Consider the following 27,656-nt stretch of genomic DNA (forward strand, 5'->3'; position numbering starts at 1 on the left):
AGCTCTTTTTATGCCCAGTATATTATTGCCCTGTAATCATTCCCAGATATGCATTTTTTTCTCTACATTTACAGTTAATGACAAATAATACGCAGACATTTTATGGTGGCTCACACAAAATCAAAAAGATAAATATTCACAATTTTCAACTTGCATTTAAATTTCCTTGAACATTTTAGATGATCATATCTTCAGTTACACTTAGAAACTTCATGTTAAATTTCTATTTTGATAGAATCTAAATTAAATTAATTAACTAAACATCTAAGAGCTTAAACTGATGCTTGAAAATATTGAATGATAGATCAACAATGAACCAAGAAAGACTCTGCAGTACAATATTTAATGCATCAAAGTCTGTGTTAATTATCATAGAATCAGAGAAATTTACAGCACGGAAGGAGGCCATTTCGGCCCATCGTGTTCGTGCCGGCCGACCAAGAGCTATCCAGCCTAATCCCACTTTCCAGCTCTTGGTCCGTAGCCCTGTAGGTTATGGCACTTTAAGTGCACATCTAAGTATTTTTTTTAAATGAGGTGAGGGTTTCTGTCTCTACCACCCTTTCAGGCAGTGAGTTCTAGACCCCACCACCCTCTAGGTGAAGAAAGTTCCCCTCATATCTCCTCTAAAGCTCCCCCCAATTACTTTAAACCTATGCCCTCTAGTTGTTGACCCCACTGTCAAGGGAATCAGGTCCATCCTTCCTATCCACTCCCCTCATTGATCTATATAAAACTATCAGGTCTCCCCTTAGCCTCCTCTGTTCCAAAGAAAACAGACCTAGCAGCTCCAATCTTTCCTCATAGCCAAAATTCTCCAGTCCAGGCAACATTCTTGTAAATCTCCTCTGCACTCATTCTAGTGCAATCACCTCTTTCCTGTAATGTGATGACCAGAACTGCAGAGAGTACTCCAGCTGTGGCCTAACCATTGTTTTATATAGTTCAAGTATAACCTCCTTGCTCTTGAATTCTATGCCTCGACTAATGAAGGCAAATATTTCATTTGCCTTCTTAACCACCCTATCTACCTGGCCTGCTACCTTCAGAGATCTATGGACCTGCACTCCAAGGTCCTTTTGTTCCTCTACACTTTTCAGTGTCATACCATTTAATGTGTATTCCCTTGCCTTGTTAGACCTCCCAAAATGCATTACATCACATTTATCCGGATTGAATTCCATTTGCCACTGTTCTGCCCATCTGATCAGTACATTGATTATCTTCCTGCAGTCCGCAACTTTCTTTTTCATTACCAACAACACAACCTATTTTAGTGTCATCTGCAAACTTCTTAATCATATCCCAACATTTAAGTCCAAGTCATTGATATATATTACAAACAGCAAGGGACCCAGCACCGAGCCCTGCGGAACCCCATTGAATACAGCCTTCCAGTCACAAAACACCCATCAACCATTACCCTCTGCTTCCTGCCTCCAAGCCAATTTTGGATCCAACTTGCCACTTTGCCCTGGATCCCATGGGCTATTAACTTTCATGCCCAATCTGCCATGTGGGACCTGATCAAAAGATTTGCTAAAATCTATATACACTACATCATATGCACTGCCCTCATCGACCCTCCTGGTTTCCTCCTCGAAAAATTCAACCAAGTCAGTCAGGCACGACCTTCCCTTGACAAATCCATGTTGATTGTCCTGGAGTAATCCACGTCTTTCCAAATGAAGATTTATCCTGTCCCTCAGGATTTTTTCCAATAATTTTCCCACCACCGAGGTTAGATTGACTGGCCTGTAATTATTCGGTCTATCCCTTTCTCCCTTTTTAAACAAAGGTACAAAATTAGCAGTCCTCCAGCACTGCACCTGTAGCCAGAGAAGATTGGAAAATGATGGTCAGAGCCTCTATTTTCTTTTTTGCTTCTGTTAACAGCCTGGGATACATTTCATCCGGGCCTGGTGATTTATCCACTTTCAAAGCTGTTGAACCCCTTAATACTTCCTCTCACTAAGTTTATCTCATCTAATATTTCACAACACCAATACCAATTCAATCATTGCATTCAACGTTCCTAAAATAAACCACTACAAACCTCATTCGAGACATCAACCACCAAGTTGTCATCACTCTTCTCTCCATCGCTATCCTATATATATGCACAAACAAATAAATGCATTTTATATTTAAATATGATGAATGCACATTAACTTTAACTCAATTCAGACTGCTGTATGAAAATATTATTGCAATAGGGTTGTCAACCTATGCATGGTTAAGACTTAGCTATATAACAATAAACATTTTAGAGCAGCTTAATCAGTGATGCTGCAGTCTCCACATTGGCCATGCCAGACCATAAGTGAAATACAGAACGCTTTTTGTGTGAGGAACTGGAAGCGCACAGCAGCTTAAGATACTAGTCTTTCACTCCGATGGGATCCTTACAGCCAGGAGACAGAAGGAAATTTTATCGTGGGTCAAATTAGCTTGGCCAATCTCAAACCAGTCCCAAATTGACATGTTTGGATGACAGGTCATCGACCTAAAATGTCAAGTCTGTTTCTTTCTACAGATTCTGTATTTCCAGCATTTTTTGTTTTTATTCCAGAGTTGACATGGGTCCACAACATAGGACTACAAAATAGAAAAAATATCACACTGGTTGCAGTGTGGGATGCTCCTCTGAGCTTTGGGTTGAGACATGGAACATTGTTGGGAAGGATCTTCATTCTGCTTCTGAATAAACAGGACCTAGGATCGATATGTACAATGGGTGCCTGAAATGGGATATGCAAGATTAAATAGCAAACCCAGGAGGAGTTATGTCTGGTACACCAAGGACAGCTGTGCTCCTTCACGTTGTACTGTAGCAGCCACCCTTTCTCCATCTCACTGTTCTGGGACCAAGGCAGGTATAGATCAAATTTGCACACAACAAAACAGTCCAACAGAAAGTATGTGACTAGCAGCTTAATACTACTGATCTAATGCCTCAGAGGGTGGCACGGACAGGAAATGGAACACTGAGAACGTTTTTACATTTTCCAATGTAATGCTGATACTATTGCTCATTTCTTTCTTCCCACAATGATACTTTAGCACATAACTCCTCACTTGCAGATAGGTACAATCTACTACCAGTCTCTTCAAACAATCCTATTTCTGGAGCAATCTTGATTTGGATTTTTTTCCCACTTAAGTGAATGTTTTTAAAAACTGAAAAATGAATTCATAAAAATACAGAGGGGGGGGGAGGGAAGATAATATAATTACAGACAAAAATTTAGAATAATTCAAGGTTTAATTACAATTAAAGAAACATAATAAAAAATATTTATGCTGACTTGCCCACCATTTAGATTGTTACTCACATAGCGGTTTGCTAAATCCTTATCATCAGTCTTCTGCTTCTTACTATCTGTGGAGTAGTCATTTGAGTTTCTGTGCTTCTCTGCAGCTCTGAAACTGGCTGATGGTGACACAGAGGAACTCTGAAATTGGAGGTTATAAAATTTAAAACACATTTATCATGGGTAAGATGGTAAAAGTCACTTAATGGAAAGATGCTGATGGTAAGAAAAATGTTTTGTTTATCTGGGTTATTATCTAAAAAGCATGAAAATTGCAATTGCTGACTCTGCTTAGCAATATCCTGTCAAGTACACATCCACAATAACATATTTACATTACGTGATATAGTGGGATAGCGAAACTAACCAAAAATCTTGCATGTAGCACCTTTTCATGTCTCCCAGAAACATATCAAAGCAGTTTTATTTACATTGTTGCCATACATTAATGAAATGTTGTAATTCTGTGATAATGTACTCATATTTGAATGTATAATGATGCAGCAAGACATTGAGGGTGTGGTCATGTTATCCTCCATAAGCTCATGCAAAACTTTTCTGCCTGTATTCTATTCTGCACCAAGTTCTACTCACCCATCACGGGTGTCCTCGCAGACCCCAAGTTCTCAAATTTAAAATAGTCATTCTCCATGGCCTTTCCTCATTCTATCTCTAACCTCCTTCAGTCCTACAGCAACCCCTCCCCCACCCCGGCCAAACTCTCTTTTTCTCTTACAAAAAGAAAATATTGCAGATGCTGGAAATCTGAAATAAAAAACAGAAAATGCTGGACACACTCAGCAGATCAGGCAGCATCTGTGGAAAGAGAAACAGAGCTGATGTTTCAGGTCAATAACCTTTTGTCAGAACTGCCTGTTCATCGACCTGAAACATTCACTCTGTTTCTCTGTGTTTTTATTTCTCTTTTCCTCTTACTCTAGCCCATTTTGTATCCCCCTCCCCTCACCCCCATTGTGCCATTATTGGCAGCTGAGCCTTCTGTGTCAAGAGGGGCACGCTTTAGAATTCAATCACTAAACCCCTCCGCATCTCCATCTCCTCCTTTTATGATCTGCATTGAAACCTGCCTCATTGACCAAGCTTTTGGTCACCTTCTTGATAGTATTATCTTTGGCTCTGTATTGATTTTTTTTAAATGATGCTTCTGTGAAAGACTTTGGGATATTTTCTATGTCAAAGGTGCTCTTTAAATACAAGGTGCTGTTTAAAACTACATAGCAGCAAAATCCAATTCAAGTAAATGCAGAAACAAGAATGAGGAAAAGCCATACAGCGCATTCTTCTCATTTTGTCATTCAGACTTGATGAGACAATTTTTGACTGAGTCTATTTGCATCACCAGATTTTTGATTGGTCTCCTTGGAGGATCAGACACACCAAACAATTTGTCTGGAATGTGTACTTGGATCCTGCCTGCTGTAGACAACCCTTAAATGAGAAATTTGATTCAGTCTTGCCAGACTACAGAATGTGGTGGTTAGCTTTGTGAAGTTCCCCTACACTAGTATTCTGCAATTGTAATTATAGTTGTCCTTGGCTGGTAAAATAAAAAAGACTTTGGGGGCGAAACTGGCCTGCTGTGCACCTCCAGGGCCCAAATATGTTTTTGCCTGGGGCGGGGGATAAAAGAGGGCACTATCGGCTCTCGCAAAATTGCGTAGGAGTAAGCGGAGGTGAAAAACCAGTAGCGCCCCAGGCTGCTCCGCCTCCGGCAATGACATTGCTGTGCGCAATGACTGGTTTTCACCCCATAGCGGAAATTGGGCAGCGCCCTGTGAGGCTACCTCGGGCGATGTTAGTGCCAGCCTCTCAGGTTACAAACTGCGCCACACTTCGCTCAAGGGGTGAAATTTAAGAGGAGGTGAGCGGCCATTTTTATTTTTCGGCCGAATTACTGGTCTGGCCTCCGTGAGTGTTTGCGTTGGAGTCCGTGCTGCGATGGTGCAGCCCGGCACTCCGCTTTGGTGCTGGGCTGCAACCACGGTGCCCCCCATCCTCGGTGGCCCAGTGGAGGCCCCTAAAAACCTCTGCAGAGCTCACAGCCTGCCCTCCCCTTTAATGGGAGGGAGGGCACTGTGATCACATCAGGGACTTGCGCACGCTTAGCGCCCCATACCCGTCCCCAAGAGGATGTGGAGTGCCCGATATTGCACTGCACATCCTCTCTGGGGCGATAACCTCAATTTAGGTTGTGCAGCGGGACTTCCGCGCTGGGCGATATGCAATTTCACGCCCCTTATACTCTACTTAGTGGGTTAGTTCATTTTTTGGAGTTTTATGGGTTATTTTTTCCATCAGGAAGTGATAAAAAATGTCTTTAGTTCTGAATGAAGGGGCCATGTGTATGGGGTCCGTGTGTGTACCCAACCTTCTGACACACCAGCGAGTACACACCGGGGGGCAGCCATTCACCTGCTCTGAGAGGAGAGATTCACCAATTCATCCAGTTGGAAGAACGTGATCTACGTCTAACAGAGGGGGAAGAACATAATCAGTCTTCCCATCTGGACCACTTTTTCGCTCTCATCCCCCTCCCCCCCCATTCTATCCATGCTCTAACACCCCTATCCCCCGCCGAGTTTCCGAACCATCCCCACTCCGCCAAGCTCCTCTCTGACCTTCCCGCCATCCCTGCCTCCGAGCTAACTCTCTCTGACCTTCCCCTCCCAACACCCCCCACCCCCCCCCTACCTACCACGCTCCTCTCAGTAACCTGCTTGATCTCTCCCCCGCCTCAGAGTTCCTCTCCCCCTCCCCCCGCATCCCCTGACCTTCTCCACAGGGAGATGAGGAAAGGGTGTCAGTTGAGTCTGGAGGCTGCAGCTACTACGCACAATAGCAAAATAGTCTTGAGGCTCTGCCCCCGTTCCTACCCTTCCCCCCACCCCCTCAAACTGTGATCAGGTGCACCAACAGGCATGCATGCACAGAGGGACGCAGAACACCGTAAAAATAATCACAATGCAATTTTTTCACAGACTAGTTAGTGTTGATTCAGTTCCTCTTCTAATGACAATAAAATCTGAATTTCTTTATTCAATTTAAATTTCAAGGCAAATGGCACTAAGACTCTGGCACTACTTAGAAAATATTTAAATCCAGACAGTTGTAATGGGGGCAGCGAGCAATATTCAGGTCAAGCATTAAAAAATTATTCAGCTATAAAACGAGGTTGGTGCTTTGAATATGCATATTATATACCTAAATTCTCCTCATCGCAAAAATTGTGGTAAACCTGAAATTAGAATCACTTTGGATTTTGTTTCTATGTCGAAGAATAAGCATGCAAATCCAGAACAGTTTATTAACCTTCAAATGTTAATTATTAAGTAATACACGGCCACAGGGAAATGTAATGATTACTAAACAATAAGTTTCCTCTAATCTGCATTCAGATACAGGGCTCAATTTTCCCCAATGCCGTTTTTTGGTGTATTTCAAGAGTTACGCCCGTTTTTTCTGGCCCCGACTACTCCAAAAAAAAACTTGCAAGTTTCCCCGTTCTAATTTTTGAAATTGACATCACGCAGCCTGTCCTTTAGCTTCAGGGGGTGGAGCCTAATGTCTGCACCAAAAAACAATGCCCCCGCCCCCCGCACATGCGCGGGAAAAAAAAAAAGACGTTTTTTACGTGACTGCTATAGGCGCGCATGTCCAGTACACCTCCTGGTCTGCATTCGGCCATTTTTAAAGAGCCACGTTTGTGAGAACTTTGAGTGCTGTGTGAAAACTTTCATTCTCAGTGGAAAAAATCAGAGCTACAATATGCAACGTGGCTCAAAGACCAAGAATTTCTCACAAGAGGAAGTGGAGGCACTAGTTACTATAATTGAGGCCAAATGGCATGAGCTGGACACCAGCAGAGGTCACATAAAAGTTTCACCAAAAGAAAAGAAACAACGCTGGAACCAACTTGCAAAAGATTACTGTGCAATGGTGACCACCCTGAGGTCTGGCGGCCAGTGCAAAAAGTGGCAGGATCTTGGTCAAGTAGTTAGTGTAAATAATATTTTCATTTATTCACTGGAATTGCAATTGTAAATGTGACCATCTGTATATATCTTACCCAGCAGAAAGACACTCTCTCTAAAAAGTTTTATTTTCACCTTGGCAGATGAAAGTGGCACACAACAAAAGGGAAAGAACTCAAACAGGAGGAGACCCGGCAAATCTCCACCCACTGACACACTTAAAAGAGAGTGTCGCAGCTTTGATGGGTCCTGCCTGGAAAAAAGCAATCACCACTGCAAAAGCTGGGCCCACACTCGAGGGAGAGGGCAAGTCCTGCAAATTCCACAGTCTGGCTTTGCTAAAAGACAAGTGCTGCGCGGACTAGCCATGCTTCGGTTCACGGGGATATCTCTGTCAGCTACACTTTGGTTGATGCAATGTGCTTTCATTCATAGTGGTCCTTTAAATGAGCCTGCTGCCTGCGCTGTGCCTGCTCATGCCACCCTGCCCCTCCTCTGCTGGTAACCATTAGTCTGTTCTGTTATATTTTGCAAAACTTGAGACCAACCCCGACGTGCCTGAAGCCGATGCAAAAGAAGATTCAGATGTGGATGAGCCTGAACATAATAGGAGCAGGAGTAGGCCGTTTGGCCACTCGAGCCTGCTCCGCCATTCAATAAGACCATGGCTGATCTGATCATGGACTCAGCTCCACTTCCCTGCCCGCTCCCCATAACCCTTTACTCCCTTATCATTCAAAAATCTGTTAATCTCCGCCTTAAATATATTCAATGCCCCAGCCTCCATAGCTCTCTAGGGCAGAGAATTCCATAGAATTTCTTCCCTCAGGGAAGAAATTTCTCCTCGTCTCAGTTTTAAATGGGCGGCCCCAAGACTATTTCCCCTAGTTTTAGTTTCCCCGATGAATGGAAATATCCTCCCTGCATTCACCTTGGTCGAGCCTCCTCATTATCTTATATATTTCAGTAAGATCACCTCTTATTCTTCTGAACTCCAATGTGTATAGGCCCAACCTACTCAACCTGTCCTCATAAGTCAACCCTCTCATCTCCGGAATCAACCTAGTGAACCTTCTCTGAACAGCCTCCAATCCAAGTATATCCTTCATTAAATACGGAGACCAAAACTGTACGTAGTACTCCAGATGTGGCCTCACCAATACCCTGTACAGTTGTAGGACATCTCTGCTTTTATATGCTATCTCCCTTGCAATAAAGGCCAACATTCCATTTGCCTTCCTGTTTACTTGCTGTATCTGCAAAATAACATTTTGTGTTTCATGCACAAGGACACCCAAGTCTCTCTGTACTGCAGCACTTTGCAATTTTTCCCCATTTAAATTATAATTTGATTTTCTATTATTTCTGCCAAAGTGGATAACCTCACATTTTCCCACATTATACTCCATCTGCCAAATTTTTGCCCACTCACTTAGTCTGTCGATATCCCTTTGCAGATTTTATGTGTCCTCCTCAGAATTTGCTTTCCAACCCACCTTTGTATCATCAGAAAAACTGGCTATGTTACACTCAGTCCCTTCAACTAAGTCATTAATATAGATTGTAAATAGTTGAGGACACAGCACCGATTCTCTGCGGCATCCTACTCGTCACTGTTTGCCAACCGGAAAATGATCCATTTATCCCGACTCTCTATTTTCTGTTAGTTAGCCAATCCTCTATCCATGCTGGAATAGTGTGTTCAGTTTTGGTCTCCTAATCTGAGGAAGGATGTTCTTGCTATTGAGGGAGTGCAGCGAAGTCTCACCAGACTGATTTCAGGGATGGCTGGGCTGATATATGAGGAAAGACTGGATCAACTGGGCCTTTATACACTGGAGTTTAGAAGGATGAGAGGAGATCTCATAGAAACGTATATGATTTTGACGGGACTGGACAGGTTAGATGCGGGAAGAATGTTCCCGATGTTGGGAAAGTCCAGAACCAGGGGACACAGTCTTGGGATAAGGGGTAGGCCATTTAGTACTAAGATGAGGAGAAACTTCTTCACTCAGAGAGTTGTTAACCTGTGGAATTCCCTGCCGCAGAGAGTTGTTGATGCCAGTTCATTGGATATATTCAAGAGGAAGTTGGATCTGGCCCTTATGGCTAAAGGGATCAAGGGGTATGGAGAAAACAGGAAAGGGGTACTGAGGGAATGATCAGCCATGATCTTATTGAATGGTGGTGCAGGCTCGAAGGGCCGAATGGCCTACTCCTGCACCTATTTTCTATGTTTCTATGCTTCTAATATATTACCCCCAACCCCGTGAGCTTCTATCTTGTGCAGTAACCTTTTATGTGGCACTTTATCGAATGCCTTCTGGAAATCCAAATACACATCCACTGGTTGTGCCTTATCCCCCCTGCTCGTTACATCCGCAAACAACTCCAGCAAATTTGTCAAACATGATTTCCCTTTCATAAAACCATGCTGATTCTGCTTGATTGAATCATGCTTTACCAAATGTCCCGCTACTGCTTCCTTAATAATGGACTCCAGCATTTTCCTAATGACAGATGTTAGGCTAATTGAAGATGAAGAGGAGAACATCTTCCAATCCCACCTTCCAGACCAAGAGCATGGGGGTGATGGGTGAGGGAGGATGAAACCCCCACTCTTGTACTCACCCTGGAGAAGATGCAGGTGCCACCCATTCAGGTGCCAGCCCGTTTCCTGAGAGGTATGAGTGTTGGGACATTCCATGGTTTCTCACAGTCCGAGGCTACAGGTCCCAGTGGGATGCAGCAAGGCACACCCAAGGCCCCACCATCCGAGGCTGCAGGTCCCAGTGGGGTGCAGCGAGGCACACCCAGGGTGAGGAGGAGAAGGAGAGCTCGACAGCGCTCTCCTAAGGTGCAGGATGTAACAGATGTGGTTTAGATGATGACAATGAGTGCGGAGAGTATTACGCAATCACTCCTGGACACCATCAGTGTGATGGGTGATGAGGTATTGGGACTGTCGGGAGAAACAACAACACTCTCAAGAAATGGGAACACTGTCTGGGCACATGAGGGAGGGAATGTCAGAGTTAGCTGCTGCAATAAGGGAACACGCACAGACCCCGCGGCCATTGACAGAATCACCTGCCACTCCCACTCCAATCCCCAGACCAGCCTCTGAAGAGGCCCAAGCCGGGGCCTTCCACAGTACCGTCTGCCCACGCCCCCGATCAAGAAATGTGCATTACCAGAGATGCTCGAAAGAATAACCTTGGTACCAACCCGAGAAACGCTGCACCACCGCCTGTGGGTAGGGGTGGAGTCACCAAGACCAAGCGCAGCTGTTGTTGTTATTACTGTTGTTACTGTTAATTGTTCTCAAATTAAAAGTTTTTTGTAAATGATGTAAATTTTCAAGGTTAAAAGTTTGTAAGTGATCTTAACTGAAAACTTTAACGTTTTCTACAAGAATATTTTTTATTGAAGTGAAGTACAAATGTTAAACTTAATAAAATATATTTTAAATTATAACTGAATTATTTCCATTATTTGTTCCATTAACAACACAACATTACAGAACAGGTCCAAACAGTAAACATAGTCCATTTGGAATAGTTGTCGCTGAGCCTTCAGGCAGCAAAGCGTTCACGGATGAGCTGCTAGTGTAAGGCTCGAGCAATTGTTAAAGGGGCACGATGGTCCGCCCTCCTCCGCCGTTGTGCTCCGGGCTCAGGTAGTTGCATGGCTTCCTCCTCCTTGTCATCACGTTCCTCCTCATCATCAGCCTTTCTCACCTCAGGATGGTCTTCTACTACCAGCTGCTTCTGCCTCATGAGGGTGAAGTTATGCAGCAATCAGCACACAACAGTGAACTGACTGACAATCTCCGGGTAGTATTGCAAGTTGCCTCCGGAATAGTTCAGGCATCAGAAATGCTGCTTCAAGATGCCTATGGTCCTCTCTATTACGCTGCGATTTGCAATGTGCGACTAGTTACGCGTTCTGAGTTACGCGTAGTGGCATCATGAGCCAGGTGGCGAGGCCTAACCCTTTGTCTCCCATCAACCAGCTCTGCCCTTCTGGCTGCTGCTGAACCATGGCAGATATAGCGCTCTCGCATTGGATGAACGCATCATGGGTGCTCCCAGGGTATCTCGCATCAACTGACATGATGCAATGCATGTCGTCACACACGAGCTGCACATTTACAGAGTGGAAGCCTTTTCTGTTCCTGTACATCTCGGAATCCTCCAAAGGTGCTCACAAGGCAATGTGGGTACAATCAATGCAGCCCTGTATCTTTGGGAAGCCTGCAATCCTGGAGAAGCCCACAGCCCTGTCACACATTGCCTGGGTGGTCATGGGGAACTTTATGTAGTCATTCCTCCAGGCTTATAGTGCAGCAGTCACCTGACGAATGCAGATAAGTGTTGCATGTTGAGAAATGGCGCACACATTCCCAGTTGTGGCCTGGAATGATCCAGATGCATTACATGAAAGTGCAGCTGTAAACCTTTACTTCAACTGACAAAGCTATCCTCCTGACGCTTCGAGGTTGCAGGTCTGCTTTCACTAACTCTCAGATTTCGGTTACAACTTCTTTGCGGAAACGCAGCCTTCTCTCACAGTCTGCATCGCTCAGGTGCAGGTATGAACGCCTGTCTCACTATACCCGATGTGGGTAAGACCTCCTGCCCATCATCCTATGAGCTCAGAGGTTCCTCATGCAATGATGTCTAATCAATCGTCTTCTCCGTAGAACCATCATGCCGAAGGCTTGCACGAGATATGGCAGTCAATATTGCCCCCATAATTAATTTGTAGCTTTGCAAGAAGCTCAAAACAGCAGGACAATGGACTTAAACCTTCTTTGCTCTCTCTCTCCCCAAGGTCGACGCCCTAGTATGGACCACACCCTGGTCTGTGCATGTGCAATAGGCTTGCTTAGAAGAGGAAGCTAGACATTGAATGAAGGCATTTGGGGCAACAAAGTCTAATGCGATTCTTTAATTTTAGTTTGTGTCCAAAGTACCACCCCACCACCGACCAAATGTCTCCTCACCGGGCTCGAGAATCGGCCAGCAGAATCGCTCCCTCACCCGGACACATTATTGGGAAACAAAATGAGTATTCTAGTGAGTTATAATGAACAATGCTACATCAGTGGCATACTTCAGATTCCCTGTTGGAAGCAAAGTTAGTGTCTATAGGCTCAATTTTCCCCAGTTATCTGCGCCATTTTTTTGGCGCACGCCATTTTATTTGACGTAAATTAAAATATCCAAGTTTCCCCAAAGTTTCTGCGCCAGCGTAGCTCATTTAGTTACGATTTTTTTAGGTTAGTATTTTTTTTGGGGGTGTAGCCTGATGTCTGTACCAGTTTTTCAGATTTAAGCAAGTTTGGCCAACTTACATTTTTCCCAGGACAGCGTATGAGACCACTCTCAAAAAACCTTCTGGGCACTTAAGAAAAACCAGCACACATTAAAAAATCGGCGCAGAAAGACGCCATTGTTTTAGGCAAAGTTTTGGAGGGAGTCAAGCGGGACTGACCTATCAAGAAAGACTGGATCCACTGGGCTTGTATTCACTGGAGTTCAGAAGAATGAGAGGGGACCTCATAGAAACGTTTAAAATTCTGACGGGTTTAGACAGGTTAGATGCAGGAAGAATGTTCCCAATGTTGGGGAAGTCCAGAACCAGGGGTCACAGTCTAAGGATAAGGGGTAAGCCATTTAGGACCGAGATGAGGAGAAACTTCTTCACCCAGAGAGTGGTGAACCTGTGGAATTCTCTGCCACAGAAAGTTGTTGAGGCCAATTCACTAAATATATTCAAAAAGGAGTCCTTACTACTAGGGGGATCAAGGGGTATGGCGAGAAAGCAGGAATGGGGTACTGAAGTTGCATGTTCAGCCATGAACTCATTGAATGGCGGTGCAGGCTAGAAGGGCCGAATGGCCTACTCCTGCACCTATTTTCTATGTTTCTATGTTTCTATGTAAGCAGACAGAATATGCATCATGAAGCTTAATTTTTTCAAAGTCAAAAGGGAGAAAATGGAACCCAAATTCAATTCTTTAATTTTTGATTTTTTTTTCCCACACCACAGAAGGTTTTTTGGGAGTGATCACATATGCTGTCCTGGGAAAAATGTAAGTTGGCCAAACTTGCTTAAATCTGAAAAACTGGCAGACATTAGGTTACGCCCCCCAAAAAAATACTAACCTAAAAAAATCATAACTAACTGAGTTACGTTGGCGCAGAAACTTTGGGGAGACTTGGATATTTTAAAACTTACACCAGAAAAAGCGGCATGCGCCAAAAACAGCGCAGAAAACTGGGGAAAATTGAGCCCTATACATACTAACTTTGCTTCCAACAGGGAACCTTAAGTATGCCACTGTTTTGTGGCATTGTTCATTATAATTCACTAGAATACTCATTTTGTTTTTCGATAATCAATACTCAAACTCTCGAGCTGACTATGCAGGGATTGGAAGAGAAGCCATTGCTAGAGATGCTTAGGCTATGATCGGATAGGGAAGAATAGGCTCATTTAATTTACGTTATTTACTTTATATCTGGAACGGCAGTATTCCACCTACACCTGCCCTTTAGCTGCAGACTTTGCAGAGGTACAAAGCGATCTTCACCTGCTAAACAGAAAGATAAAACAAACTTCAACAAAACACACCTTGAACAACTCTACAGATAAGATTCACAATTAAATGTTTATGCACTTCTGATTTCTCAAGTATAAAAACTTCTGTTATCTCAAGATCCTCCCTGTTATTTTAACCTTTTGCTTGTTCTCATTTGTACCCAATAACAACTTTATAAAATAAAGTGAATAACTACCTTAAACACAGGTTAGTGTGCAATGCTGAATTCCCATAATTATCTGCCCAGCTGTTCATTATATGTTCAGACTGTACTTGTTGAGAACACGGTCAATAGAAAGCAGAAACCCAATAGCTAGGTAGGTCAAAACTGCCAGTATAAACCCTTTTCAACAGGAAATGTTGCCTTCTGTGTCTGTTGCTTCAGTAAACATGCAGGACAATTTAGTCATAGAGTGTTTGTTTAGTGGTTTGCATTCTGTGAACCATGAAGTGATGGCTCCTTGAAATTTTTTTTGCTGTGGGCTGACTGCCTAAACTGAATACTGATGGACCACAAAGTGCTGGCTTCTTGCTACACAAACAGAGAGAAAGCACAAAAACAGGTCAGTGACACAAGAAAAAAAAGTGTTGCAATGGCCAACATCTGAATAATAAAGCACAATGGCCCCAAGTTTCCACATGATTTGCTCCTGATTTTTAGGAGCAACTGGTGTAGAACGGAGTATCTTAGAAATCGGAATTCTCCACATTTAGTTTTCTGCAGTTCTAGTCAGGTAGAACAGTTTCACTTTGGAACTGAATTTTTTTTTCAAAAGGGGGCGTATCCGGCCACTGACGCCTGATTTGAAAGTTTCCACAGTGAAAACGTACTCCAAACTAACTTAGAATGGAGCAAGTGAAGATTTTTGTACGCTTGAAAAAACCTTGTCTGCACATTAAAAAATCAGGTGCAGGTTACAAATTAGGCGTCGGGAACGAGGTGGGGGGGGGGGGGGGGAGGGAAGGGAAGTCATTAAATTCTACAATCAATCCTTAGTTATACTTATACAAATATTATACAAATAAATCCAACCTGAATAAAAATTTATAAGCAAAGAAAAGATTAAATAAACCATCTTCCTACCTGTGTGAAAGTGCTTCAGGCAGGCCTTTCAGGCAGCGGTGTGGCGTCGGTCTCGGGGGCAGGCAGCAAGCAGCCTTGGTGCTGAGCTTCAGTGCTTGAGGCAGCGGTGTGGCGTCGGTCTCGGGGGCAGGCAGCAAGCAGCCTTGGTGCTTGAGGCAGGCCTTCATTCCCCGCGAAGATGCAGCACCCGGACGGACTTGAGGCCATTCGGCCATGGGATTGCAGCGGCGTCAGTGGCTGGTCGGGAGCAGCAGCAGTCTTCGAGCTGTGAGGGGGACTGACTGAGGCCATTTGGACAGGGAGAGGCAGCCACATCGACATCTTTATATTTAAATTTGCAGAATGGGTGCACCACATATTATGCAATGGTTTGCTTCCTCATGCAAGAAATTCTTTGTTCTTGGTGGAAGTTGATCCATTGCAAAGTTGAATTGGCACTTTTATTTCTTCAAACACAGTCCTTAATTTGCAGGCACCGGTTCTGCAAGTTTAGCAGTGAAAAGCTGAACTCACTGATTTCAGCAGGTGATTTATTCAGCAGTGCTGCTAAAAGCACTCCCTCACACACAGAAATATCAAGAAAATTAAAATACAAGCCTTTGCAGGGGTCCAAGAAACAAATCTTCACTTTTTCTGCAGCACTTTTAAAAATGGCCGAGTGCCAATGTTTACTTCAGACTGCGCGTGCGTGAACGCTCCAACTCGCACGCGCAGGGTTGCCGGCACCAAGAAGCCTCATTTAAATTATACCCGCCCCCTCCTACTTACAAAATCGGCGCGAGTGGTAGGCTCCGCCCCCTGTGTGCCGCGCCAAGCAGACATCGAGCTCCTTGAATACTGCGTTTTTTTTCAGGCGCTGTTTTCGGCACGAAAAACAGGCGCCCAGCTCTGAGGGGCGCCTTTTTCGCCGCGTGTGGAAACTTGGGGCCAATGTGTTTATCACTGAAGCACATTTTTACACATTAAAGTTTGCTCATAAAGTTATATGAAAATGGACTAAAAAACTGAACTGTTTTCAAATAGAGGTTATAAGAAAAAATTGTAAAAATAACTCGTGTATGTATATACCCTAACATACAAGTGTGACGTCCGAAATCCGGAAACCTTGGGACTGAGACCGTTCCAGATATTTCCAGATTTTGGAATGTCATTGCCTGGGCCGAGGTAGGTAGGGGAGGGGAGGGGTGTCGGGCAGCAGGTCGAGGGCGGAGGTTGGGCTGCCGCGGAGAGGGAGTCCGGATTTCGGAACATTTTCCGGTATCCTGGCGACCCCGCCACAGATTGACCCGGTGTCCGGATCACGGAATATTCCGGATTTTGGACGTTCAACCTGGATTATATTTAAAGGGGCTGAAATTGGTGGGAGTTGCACCTGCAAAGGTTCCGTTGAAAATGTATTTTTTGGGGGCAATTCCTCCGGAACCGCCCATCAGCCGTCCACGTTCCGCTCTGCGGGAGATTGGTCGTGGAGGGTTCCGCCGGCGTGACTATATGCCGCCCGTCCATGCCGGATGCTGGAAATCGCCCATTTTGGTCAGGGATGATGGCCTCAGATCGACCTGCCGCCGGCCAGAAGGACCACTGGCAAAAAGCAGGTCTGAGCTGGCTGTGAGTCGGGCGGCAGCGAGAAGGGCTCAGAATGCTGCAGCGCTTCACATCGCGGGTATCATGCAGATGCTGCAGCATTATGAATGGGACTGCTAGAAAAAAGTTTGCTGGATGTTGGTTTAGATTACTGATTATGCTCATGTTTAATTGGTATGTGATGAAAGCGAACAAAATGTGTCTAAGCTGATGGAAACTTTTTTTTGACCTTGCTGAAACACCTCCATTTAGAACCACAATGGCCAAGGCCAAATAATTATCAATAACCAAAAAGTATGCAGCATGTCACATTTTGTACAGCCAAGCTCATTAATTCTGTGACACAGTCCTTCTAAAAGTTCTCAGGGCGGCACTAGATATAACATAGAAGATCAGAGGCACAGACTTAGAATGATCTATTGTAAGCCTGAGACAGCTGCAGATTCAACATTTGTATAGGAGGAAAAGGGTATAAAGCTACAGCTATTCGACTTTAGGGGCAGCGTGATTACAGACCAAACTGAGGAAGGACTACGGTCAATAGAACACAGCAAGAGACAAGTGCTGCAGTGACTCAGTGGCCTTCCGCTGAGGTTTCAATGAATAGACTGTCACTATCGCCTTGTTAAGTTTTATTTCTTTGTACTGCAAGGAAATTATTTAATAAAATCTGTTGTGCTTAATCACAAAATACCTGAACCCAGCATGCTTTGTAGTTGTCACGGACATAACTCTATTCGGAGAGATGTAATAAATCTGACAGATCGAATAACCCTAACAACACATAAAGAGTAATGTGATGGACCTAATCTGCACAGAAAGAGTTCACATATGTTTCTCCATATGACTCTGTTGAAGGGAAGGTGTGGTAAGGGAAGCAGCAATGAATAACAAAAGATGGTAAAGGCTTAGTGGAGATGGCCCCCCAAGAGTCTTGAGAGTATTTAATGCGGAATATATTCATGCACATATTGTGACTGGGCAGATGGTATGGGATTATGTCAGGCTGAATAAGCGAGAGTTAGAAGATGTAAAGAAATGGCGCATCACTACAACTGATAGTCAGAAGAGCGTTACATGAGGAATGGAACATGGGAAAAAACATTTAATGAACTGCAATGTAACTGATTACCATGTCATCTCAGGGGTGGCATTCCACTATGTTTGGCCTTGGAAAAAGAGGGTTGAAGTGCAAGCCTTAAGGTCTGGCCTGCAAGTAGTTAAAATGAGTGTAATTGAATGGCAGCCTTCCTTGTCGTGTTGCGATGGCCTGATGACAGGAACCAGTATCATCATCATAGGCAGTCCCTCGAAACGAGGATGACTTGCTTCCACGTCAAAAAACAATGAGTTCACAGGTGTTTCAATGAAGGACATAATATTCCAGGTCCCAAATTGCTGAAGGGTGGAAGATGCCTGTGCGTGGATTTTTTTTAATGTGTGGTGGCCGTTACACACCAGCCACCACACGGGCTCGATAGAGCTAAGTCTTGGTCCAGTGGCAAGGATTAACCAAGATGACTGGAGACCAACTCTGCCTCACGGACCTAGCACACAGACATATTGCAGTGTGGGCTGGCCCGTGCTGCCCTTGGACCCTCGCCTCTTCTGGGCCCCAAACTCACACCTCTCCTGGGCCCAGACCACGTCTCTTGATGAACTCTCGCTGCTCCTTCGCCCCAACCTCACCGCCCTAGCTGTACCTGTCCGCACTCCAATCAGCGACCTGGATTTGGGCGACGTCAAATCCAGTCGCCCTAGTCACAGCCGTAGCCCTCCAGCAGCAGCATGCGCTGCTCCCTGCAGTGGCATGCCGCCGCACGTCGCTCCCTCCAATGACCCCAGCCTGCAATTCTTACTGACTTGCACATTACACACATTGGCCCCTCCATTATCCACCAGAAAGGAGGAGAATGGGAATTGGTGGAGAATCGAGCGCCCACAAATGTTGCCCCTCTGGTACAACAATTCCTTCGGCACGGGAATGGCGACGTCCAATCCAAGTAACAGGCTGAGTTTAATCTTTCTGGGCCTGTGGAATTGGTTTGTATCAGACAGGAGGAGATTGGTGTTAGTGATGATGGCTTATATCATCTCAGGATTCCTGTTGTAAAGGGCAAGCGAGCGACATGGCAGCAGCATAGTTATAGATTTAATGGTGGGATATTTTAAAACTGGGGTGTCCCGTGTTTTTGCTTCATGGGCAGCGCAGTTTGTACCTTGGGGCCTTGAGTGTCACGGAGGGTTCAATCCGCTCTCGATGGTTCTACATAAGAACATTGAAACATAGAAAATAGGTGCAGGAGTAGGCCATTCGGCACTTCGAGCCTACACCACCATTCAATAAGATCATGGCTGATCATTCCCTCAGTACCCCTTTCCTGATTTCTCTCCATACCCCTTGATCCCTTTAGCCGTAAGGGCCATATCTAACTCGCTCCTGAATATATCCAATGAACTGGCATCAACAACTCTCTGCGGCAGGGAATTCCACAGGTTAACAACTCTGAGTGAAGACATTTCTCCTCATCTCAGTCCTAATGGTTTACCCCTTATCCTTAGACTGTGTCCTCTGGTTCTGGACTTCCCCATCATCGAGAACATTCTTCCCACATCTAACCTGTCCAGTCCCATCACAATCTTGTAAGTTTCTATGAGATCCCCTCTCATCCTTCTAAACTCCAGTGAATACAGGCCCAGTTGATCCAGTCTCTCCTCATATGTCAGTCCCGCCATCCCGGGAATCAGTCTGGTGAATCTTCGCTGCATTCCCTCAACAGCAAGAACGTCCTTCCTCATTTTAGGAGACCAAAACTAAACACAATATTCCAGGTGAGATCTCACCAAGGCCCTGTACAATTGCAGTAAGACCTCCCTGATCCTATACTCAAATTCCCTAGCTATGAAGGCCAACATACCATTTGCCTTCTTCACCACCTGCTGTACCTGCATGCCAACTTTCAATGACTGATGAACCATGACCCCCAGGTCTCATTGCACCTCCCTCATTCCTAATCTGCAGCCATTCAGATAATTTTCTGCCTTTGTGTTTTTGCCCCCAAAGTGGATAACCTCACATTTATCCACATTATACTGTATCTGCCATGCATTTGCCCACTCACCTAACCTGTCCAAGACACGCTGCAGCCTCTTAGTGTCCTCCTCACAGCTCACACCGGCATCCAGTTTAGTGTCATCTGCAAACTTGGAGATATTACACTCAATTCCTTCATCTAAATCATTAATGTATATTGTAAAGAACTGGGGCCCCAGTACTAAGCCCTGCGGTACTCCACTAGACACTGCCTGCCATTCTGAAAAGGACCAGTTTATCCCGACTCTCTGCTTCCTGTCTGCCAACCAGTTCTCTATCCATGTCAGTACATTACGCCCAATACCACATGCTTTGATTTTGCACACCAATCTCCTGTGTGGGACCTTGTCAAAAGCCTTTTGAAAGTCCAAATACACCACATCCACTGGTTCTCCCGAGTCCACTCTACTAATTACATCCTCAAAATATTCCAGAAGATTTGTCAAGCATGATTTCCCTTTCATAAATCCATGCTGACTTGGACCGATCCTGTCACTGCTTTCCAAATGTGCTGCTATTTCATCTTTAATAATTGATTCCAACATTTTCCCCACTACTGATGTCAGGCTAACCATTACCCGTTTTCTCTCTGCCTCCTTTTTTACAAAGTGGTGTTACATTAGCCACCCTCCAGTCCATAGGAACTGATCCACAGTTGATAGACTGTTGGAAAATGATCACCAGTGCATCTACTATTTCTATGGCCACTTCCTTAAGTACTCTGGGATGCAGACTTTCAGTCTTAAATCCAATCAATCTCCCCAACACAATTTCCCACTTTATAAGGATATCCTTCAGTTCCTCCTTCTCACTAGACCCTCGGTCCCCTAGTATTTCCGGAAGGTTATTTGTGTCTTCCTTCATGAAAACAGAACAAAGTATTTGTTTAACTGGTCCACCATTTCTTTGATCCCCATTATAAATTCACCTGAATCTGACTGCATGGGACCTAAGTTTGTCTTCATTAATCTTTTTCTCTTCGCATATCTATAGAAGCTTTTGCAGTCAGTTTTTATGTTCCCAGCAAGCTTCCTCTCATACTCTATTTTCCCCCTCCTAATTAAACCCTTTGTCCGGAGATGAGAGGGTTACCTTATGATGAGAGATTGAGTAGACTGGGTCTTTACTCGTTGGAGTTCAGAAGGATGAGGGATGATCTTATAGAAACATTTAAAATAATGAAAGGGATAGACAAGATAGAGGCAGAGAGGTTGTTTCCACTGGTCGGGGAGGCTAGAACTAGGGGGCACAGCCTCAAAATACGGGGGAGCCAATTTAAAACCGAGTTGAGAAGGAATTTCTTCTCCCAGAGGGTTATGAATCTGTGGAATTCTTTGCCCAAGGAAGCAGTTGAGGCTAGCTCATTGAATGTATTCAAATCACAGATAGATAGATTTTTAACTAATAAGGGAATTAAGGGTTACGCGGAGCGGGCGGGTAAGTGGAGCCGAGTCCACGGCCAGATCAGCCATGATCTAGTTGAACGGCGGAGCAGGCTCGAGGGGCTAGATGGCCTACTCCTGTTCCTAATTCTTGTGTTCTTATGTTATGTTCTTATGTCCTCCTCTGCTGTATTACAAAATTCTCCCAGTCCTCAGGTTTGCTGCTTTTTCTGGCCAATTTATCTGCCTCTTCCTTGGATTTAACACTAGCCTTAATTTCCCTTGTTAGCCACGGTTGAGCCACCTTCCCCGTTTTATTTTTACTCCAAACAGGGATGTATAATTGTTGAAGTTCATCCATGTGATCTTTAAATGTTTGCCATTGCCTATCCACCGTCAACCCTTTAAATATCACTCGCCAACCTATTCTAGCCAAGTCACATCTCATACCATCAAAGTTACCTTTCCCCAAGTTCAGGACCCTAGTCTCTGAATTAACTGTCACTCTCCATCGTAATAAAGAATTCTACCATATGATGGTCACTTTTCCCCAAGGGGCCTCGCACAACAAGACTGTTAATTAGTCTTTTCTCATTACACATCACCCGGTCTAGGATGGCCAGCCCTCTAGTCTGCTGTATTTCTACTCCTGCTGATGGTCTTGCAGGCCAGGATCGTGCTGATTTCCGGGCTAGGCCGCTGCACCCATTATACAGTGCAGTCATATGTGGATGGAAAGATATTCGTGATGAAGCAGATTACCTGAGGGACAGATGTGTGTTTCTCACAAGGCACCACACGTGACGTTAAAAACAGACACTGACCAAGAGAGGGTCAACAATGTGAGTGTATTTACAAGTGCACAATAACAAAGGTTACATAACATTATTACATTTTGGAATATTTCCACCACCAACACATCTACCCAGCACCACCACCTCTTCCCCACCACCACCCTCCCCCCACCCCCACCTTGAAGCGATGCCCAAGCTTCTCTTCCTCGCCCCGCCTACACCACGGTGCCCAGCTCCCCTGCTCCTCACTGCATCTGGTTGAGGAGGTTGTGCAGGAGGGCAGCTGGATCTCTGCAGACGTGTGCATCTTGGTGAGAAGGTAGAGGGGGCATGACCGAAGGCGCCGGGATCTACTGCTCCTCCGGATCGGTCTGCCTTGAGGGTGTGAGGTTTGGGGCTTGCGCTATGTGGCCGGAAGCCACCTCTTGCCTCATCGCCTCAACGGACTCGGTTGTGCGCTCCAACACAATAATGAGCCGGTCCATCCTGTCATCATGCTACTGAGTGAAGGTGGCGATGCTGCCAGCTATCCCAGTCATGGTCTGGAGCATATGGCGGCCTATCTCCATGCTAGTCTGTGATAGCTGGACCATCTCCTGCATCCTTAGCTGGTTGCGCGCTCCTGGTGGGTTCAGGCGCCTTGATTGCCTTTGCGCCAGGGCCTCTGCACTTTGTAGAGCTTGCGAGTGTGGAGCCCGTTCCAAACCCATGAACTCTGAGCCCGACGCAGAGGTTCTGCGGACAGCTGGTACACATGGCAGGAGGCTGCGATCATCCTGTTCCAGTTCCTCGAGCTCAAGGGGCTCAAAGGCGGGCCCTTCTCCCTCCTCCTCTTCGGGGCTCTGGGTAGTGGAGGTGGGAGTGGTGGAAATAGGTGATGGGGGGTGGGGGGTGGGGAGGTTTCACTGTGTTGGGCTGGGGACAATGTCGGGGTCAGAGACGTTGGGGTCTGACGGCTCCTCTGAATGCTAGAGGTGGATGGTGTGCCTTGATCTGTGATGTGCGAGTCATCGTCTGCAAGTAGAGGACAACATTTCAGTCTGTAGGGGAGGGGATGGGGCTGGTCAAGCTGACGTGAGCCGTGCCATCTCACATTGCGCCAGCAAGGAGTTCCATCTCTACGTGGGCACACCAATAATGGGCGACAAAGTGTGCATTAAACCACGACTGCCTTAACATTGTATGACCTTTCATGCCACTAGCCTGGCTCACATCAGAGATTAGTATAACCTTACCATCATGCAGCACCGAATCTGCATCAACCTTTGTGGTTGCACGGCGGTGGTCACCCACCAATGTCAACGCACGCTCCTCCGGCGTGCTCAATGTTACCACCTCTGTTGGGCCCCCTCTCATCGCACTCAGGTTTGCTGCCTTGGATGCATTTTTCTTCTGCACAAAGAAACGTTGCAGCCTTTAGCCCCTTTGCTGATGTCTCCCACACACACACACACACATTTGGCGCACAAACTTTTTGCAGTTGGACAGGAGGAGGGGCTTACTACTGCCACCAAATCGTTCCAACGTTTCCTGCATTGGTCCCCATGCCGCACAATGTTGCCCATTGCGGACACTACCTCAGCGATTCTGCTCCAAATGCGTCGGTATTGGGGTGGTGGAGGCTTGCCACGACCATCCCGGGTGAGGTCTTTATACCTGCGCTCCACCTCCGTTATTAGCTCCTCCAATTCCTCTTTAATGAAACCAGGGAGCTCTGGGCCTGGTTTTGACAATCTTCATTGCAGATTTTTGGCCACTCATCTTCAATGATTAAAGGAATGACTAAAGATTTTGTTGCTCTCAATTTACCAGACTTTGCCCTCTCCAACTCACAGCTGCAAGAGAGCGGTGTGCCTTTAAGCGCATGTGCAGATGTCCCATCAGCCTCAAACGCGGCCGAGATGATATCCGGTGGGTGAAAAGACTACCAAAAAACTCTCAAAGTCTCGCGCATGCACGTTGCAGGCCCTCCGAAGTTCAGTGGAGAGGCCTGCACCTGGCGCCCACTGATGACTCCGGCCATTGACGCCCGCACTCGCCCGCCAATTCCCGCTGCCACCCACACAACATAGCTGCAAGTGGCTCCCGAAGGGACCAAGTGGCAGCCGGCGCCAATAAGGTGGGTGCGCCCAGGGACCACCGAAAAATGGGCGGGACTTACCGGTGACCAATTTCAGCCCCATAGTTACTAAACACACAAACCTGAGCAACTTGAGATTTAAGAAAAATAAAATAAGCCTTGCTAGGTCATAACTCAAAATTAGAAATTGGTCTGGAGAAAGCTTTCTATGAAGCATTCAGGGAATAAGCAAGTTCTACCTACATACAGCAAGTCGTTTTCTTATTCAATGAGCACATAAAAACAGGCAGCATCCCACAGTAGCACAAAACATTAGATGTACACCTTCAGGCTAACATGGAGTAGGGCAATGTCAAAACATTTTTCTTGAGCAAACAGGCCAAGGCAATAATGTTTTGAGAAAACAGAGATTAGAACATAAGAACATAAGAATTAGGAACAGGAGTAGGCCATCTAGCCCCTCGAACCTGCTCCACCATTCAACAAGATCATGGCTGATCTGGCCGTGGACTCAGCTCCACTTACCTGCCCGCTCCCCATAACCCTTAATTCCCTTATTGGTTAAAAATCTATCTATCTGTGATTTGAATACATTCAATGAGCTAGCCTCAACTGCTTCCTTGGACAGAGAATTCCACAGATTCACAACCCTCTGGGAGAAGAAATTCCTTCTCAACTTGGTTTTAAATTAGCTCCCCCATATTTTGAGGCTGTGCCCCCTAGTTCTAGTCTCCCCGACCAGTGGAAACAACTTCTCTGCCTCTATCATGTCCATCCCTTTCATTATTTTAAATGTTTCTATAAGATCACCCCTCATCCTTCTGAACTCCAACGAGTAAAGACCCAGTCTACTCAATCTATCATCATAAGGTAACCCCCTCATCTCCAGAATCAGCCTAGTGAATCGTCTCTGTACCCCCTCCAAAGCCAGTATATCCTTCCTTAAGTAAGGTGACCAAAACTGCACAGTACTCCAGGTGCGGCCTCACCAATACCCTATACAGTTGCAGCAGGACCTCCCTGCTTTTGTACTCCATCCCTCTCGCAATGAAGGCCAACATTCCATTCACCTTCCTGATTACCTGCTGCACCTGCAAACTAACTTTTTGAGATTTATGCACAAGGACCCCCAGGCTCTGGGTAGATGCCTTACAAGTAACTTCTGGAATGATGAATTGTGCAGTGGCCACCGTATAAGCTAACAAAGGAATGGAGTCAGTTTTAATCTTCCTTGGTGATTCTTGCACAGCCAGGGAATGGTTCGGTGGTCCTTTCCAGTACAGGATCCAAGGCGGCTCATTTATACTTGAGACGAGTAGGTACAAGAACCAGATTTTCCTGGGCCAATGCAGACTGTTGAGGATTACCATTACTTTTCACAAAAATTTGGGAATGACTCATTCTATGGGCTCAATTTTCCCCAGTGATTTTTTGCCGTTTTTTTGGAGCAGGCTGCTTTTTCTGGTCTAACTTAAAAATCTAGTTTCTCCAATCAATTTGCACCAGCGTAACTCATTTAGTTACGATTTTTTTTTTTTAGGTATGTTCTTTTTCATCCAAAGGGTGTGTAACCAGCTACCGACGCGAATTCTGGCCATTTAGGGAACTTTGGCCAGCTGATAGTTACTCCATTTCTGTTTAGGCCAGTGTATGTGGCCTCTCGAGAAAACCCTTGGAGAGTTAAAGAAATTGTCACAGGTAAGTAAATCGGAGGCCATTCGGCCTGGGCTAGGGGAGGGGAGCAGACTGGGAGGACACTCAGGGCCAGGGTTGGTGGGGGGGGGGGAGCAGACGGACCAGCAAGCTTGGAATTAAGTAGGGAGAACTAACAGTTAAACTCCTTCGGTCCAATTAAATATACTTTGCCACGTTATCGGAAGTTGTCCTTCTCTCCCGGAGATAGTAAGATCTCCGATCTAGGCACCTTCTCCGGCCGCATACAAATTTAGCCCGATAAAACAAGAAATAAATTCGATCTGATCATTATAACTTTTAGGACAATTAAGGGGTCCTTCCATGCGACCAAACCTTTGATCCACAACACGGTGGGGCCAAATAAAAATAAAAATAATAAAAATTAATAATCAGCAGTTTCGGCCATATACAGACAGGCTACATCCAACAAGCAGCAGCAAACAGTCGATTCAACAGTAGTAAATAAGCAGCAGACCTGATCTCCATCGATTTTAAAAGCTGCATTAAATCAACTTCTCCCCTAGACAATTTAAATATAGTTTATAAAAGTATAAATTAATATACAAAAAAAATCGGGACACAGACTCAGACAGCGTGCTGGGACGAATCAGCATTCGGTCTAACAGTGGATACAACTCCCTAGTTTCAGCAGACAGATTCCATAGACTTTTAAAGCTGAGCTAAACTCTGAGCCATACTGAGCATGCGCATCCATTGCAGCAATGTCAAAAACACAAGTTTTTTTTCCGCGCACAGAAGGCCTGGCTGCTCTTTTCAGCGCCGACAGCAGGCTCCATCCCCCCCGAGGCGACTGGACACGCTGCGCGGCTCCGGATTGCAGTTTAAAGATCGGGGAAAGTTAGTACAATTATTTCTGGCGCATTTCTGGACCTAAAAACCCAGCGTAACTCTGGCAATACGCCAGAAAATGGGCTTGGGCAAAATTGAGCTCAAAGAGAGGGTGTGAAAGGGAAGTATACAAGAATCTCCCCTACAAGGTAAAACACAATGATGGATTTGCGACGTGGCAGACACCTCAAACAAAATTCGTCATAAGGTGATTGTGCCCACCATTGTGATGAGTCAGATTTTGCTTTGTCTATGGTGAGAAAGATGCTTGACAGCACTGCACGTGGAGATTTAGCTCCATGGTACACAATACCATAATGCACGAGGCCCAAACAAATATGATGTTGCTTGGATCCTGGAGCTCACTCTCAGAATATTATAACTGAACTGCACTTAACTAGTCCAATGATATGCGTATCACACACATTTCTATCTAGAATCAGGCTCCTATGAAAGGCAGGTCCTGTACACACTGCAACTGAGATTTTTCTCAATTAGCACTGGAGCCAGGTCATCGCTTGACCTGCTTGCCTTAAAGACTCCACCTATGGCCTAGACCAGCCAGTCACCAAGATGTATATGGAGCACTTACTCTTGCAAACAAATGGATTAAAACTGGGGCCAGAATCTTCCCAGCCCTGTGAGTGTGGGTTTAGAGGCGGGACCGCTGTCAAAATGGCCCTAATTGACAGTGGGGCGGAAGCCCGCTCTGAATCTGCCTCCATGTCAGTTTCTCAACTGTTGGATCTGCCTCCGGCTCACAGACCAGACAGCAAGTGGCGGGCCAGTCAATTAAGGTACTTAACAGGCAGTTTAAAAAGGTATTCAAGAGGATTATAACAAGGCATTTAACATTTTACCAACTTTTTGACAGGTTTGCCGTCCCTTGGGGAACACACCAGGTAAGTGAAGTCGGATTCTCAGTGACTCTCCATTGCTCTGGCTAGTTGAAAGCTGCAGAAGTGGTATAAAAGCTACCATTTCACAGCTGTTCACTTTCCAATGTCAGAAGCTGAAGCTTTCAGGATTTGGAAGACATTTTTGAGTTATATGCAGTTTGGAAGTGTTTGCAGTGAACTTTCTATCCACTGTCACTTCCTTGGAGCAACCTCTCTCACCATTGACAGATCGCTTCGGTCATCTCAACCTCACCTGCCACCACCTCCACCAGCATCGGT

General features: G+C 45.3%; 1 protein-coding gene across 3 annotated transcripts in view; it reads right to left on the bottom strand.

Annotated features, from left to right (window-relative positions):
• LOC139230081 (transducin-like enhancer protein 4) overlaps positions 1 to 27,656 on the bottom strand; it is a 210,638-nt gene that overhangs the window by 41,676 nt on the left and 141,306 nt on the right. For all 3 annotated transcript variants that reach the window (XM_070862001.1, XM_070861924.1, XM_070862065.1), the window contains 2 exons: positions 3,336 to 3,455; positions 2,057 to 2,110 (listed from right to left, as the gene is read on the bottom strand). In XM_070862001.1, the coding sequence (XP_070718102.1) occupies positions 2,057 to 2,110; positions 3,336 to 3,455 (174 nt within the window). The remainder of the gene's footprint in view (positions 1 to 2,056; positions 2,111 to 3,335; positions 3,456 to 27,656) is intronic.

The sequence above is a fragment of the Pristiophorus japonicus genome, chromosome 1 (assembly GCF_044704955.1).
Source record: "Pristiophorus japonicus isolate sPriJap1 chromosome 1, sPriJap1.hap1, whole genome shotgun sequence".
NCBI lineage: Eukaryota > Metazoa > Chordata > Chondrichthyes > Pristiophoridae > Pristiophorus > Pristiophorus japonicus.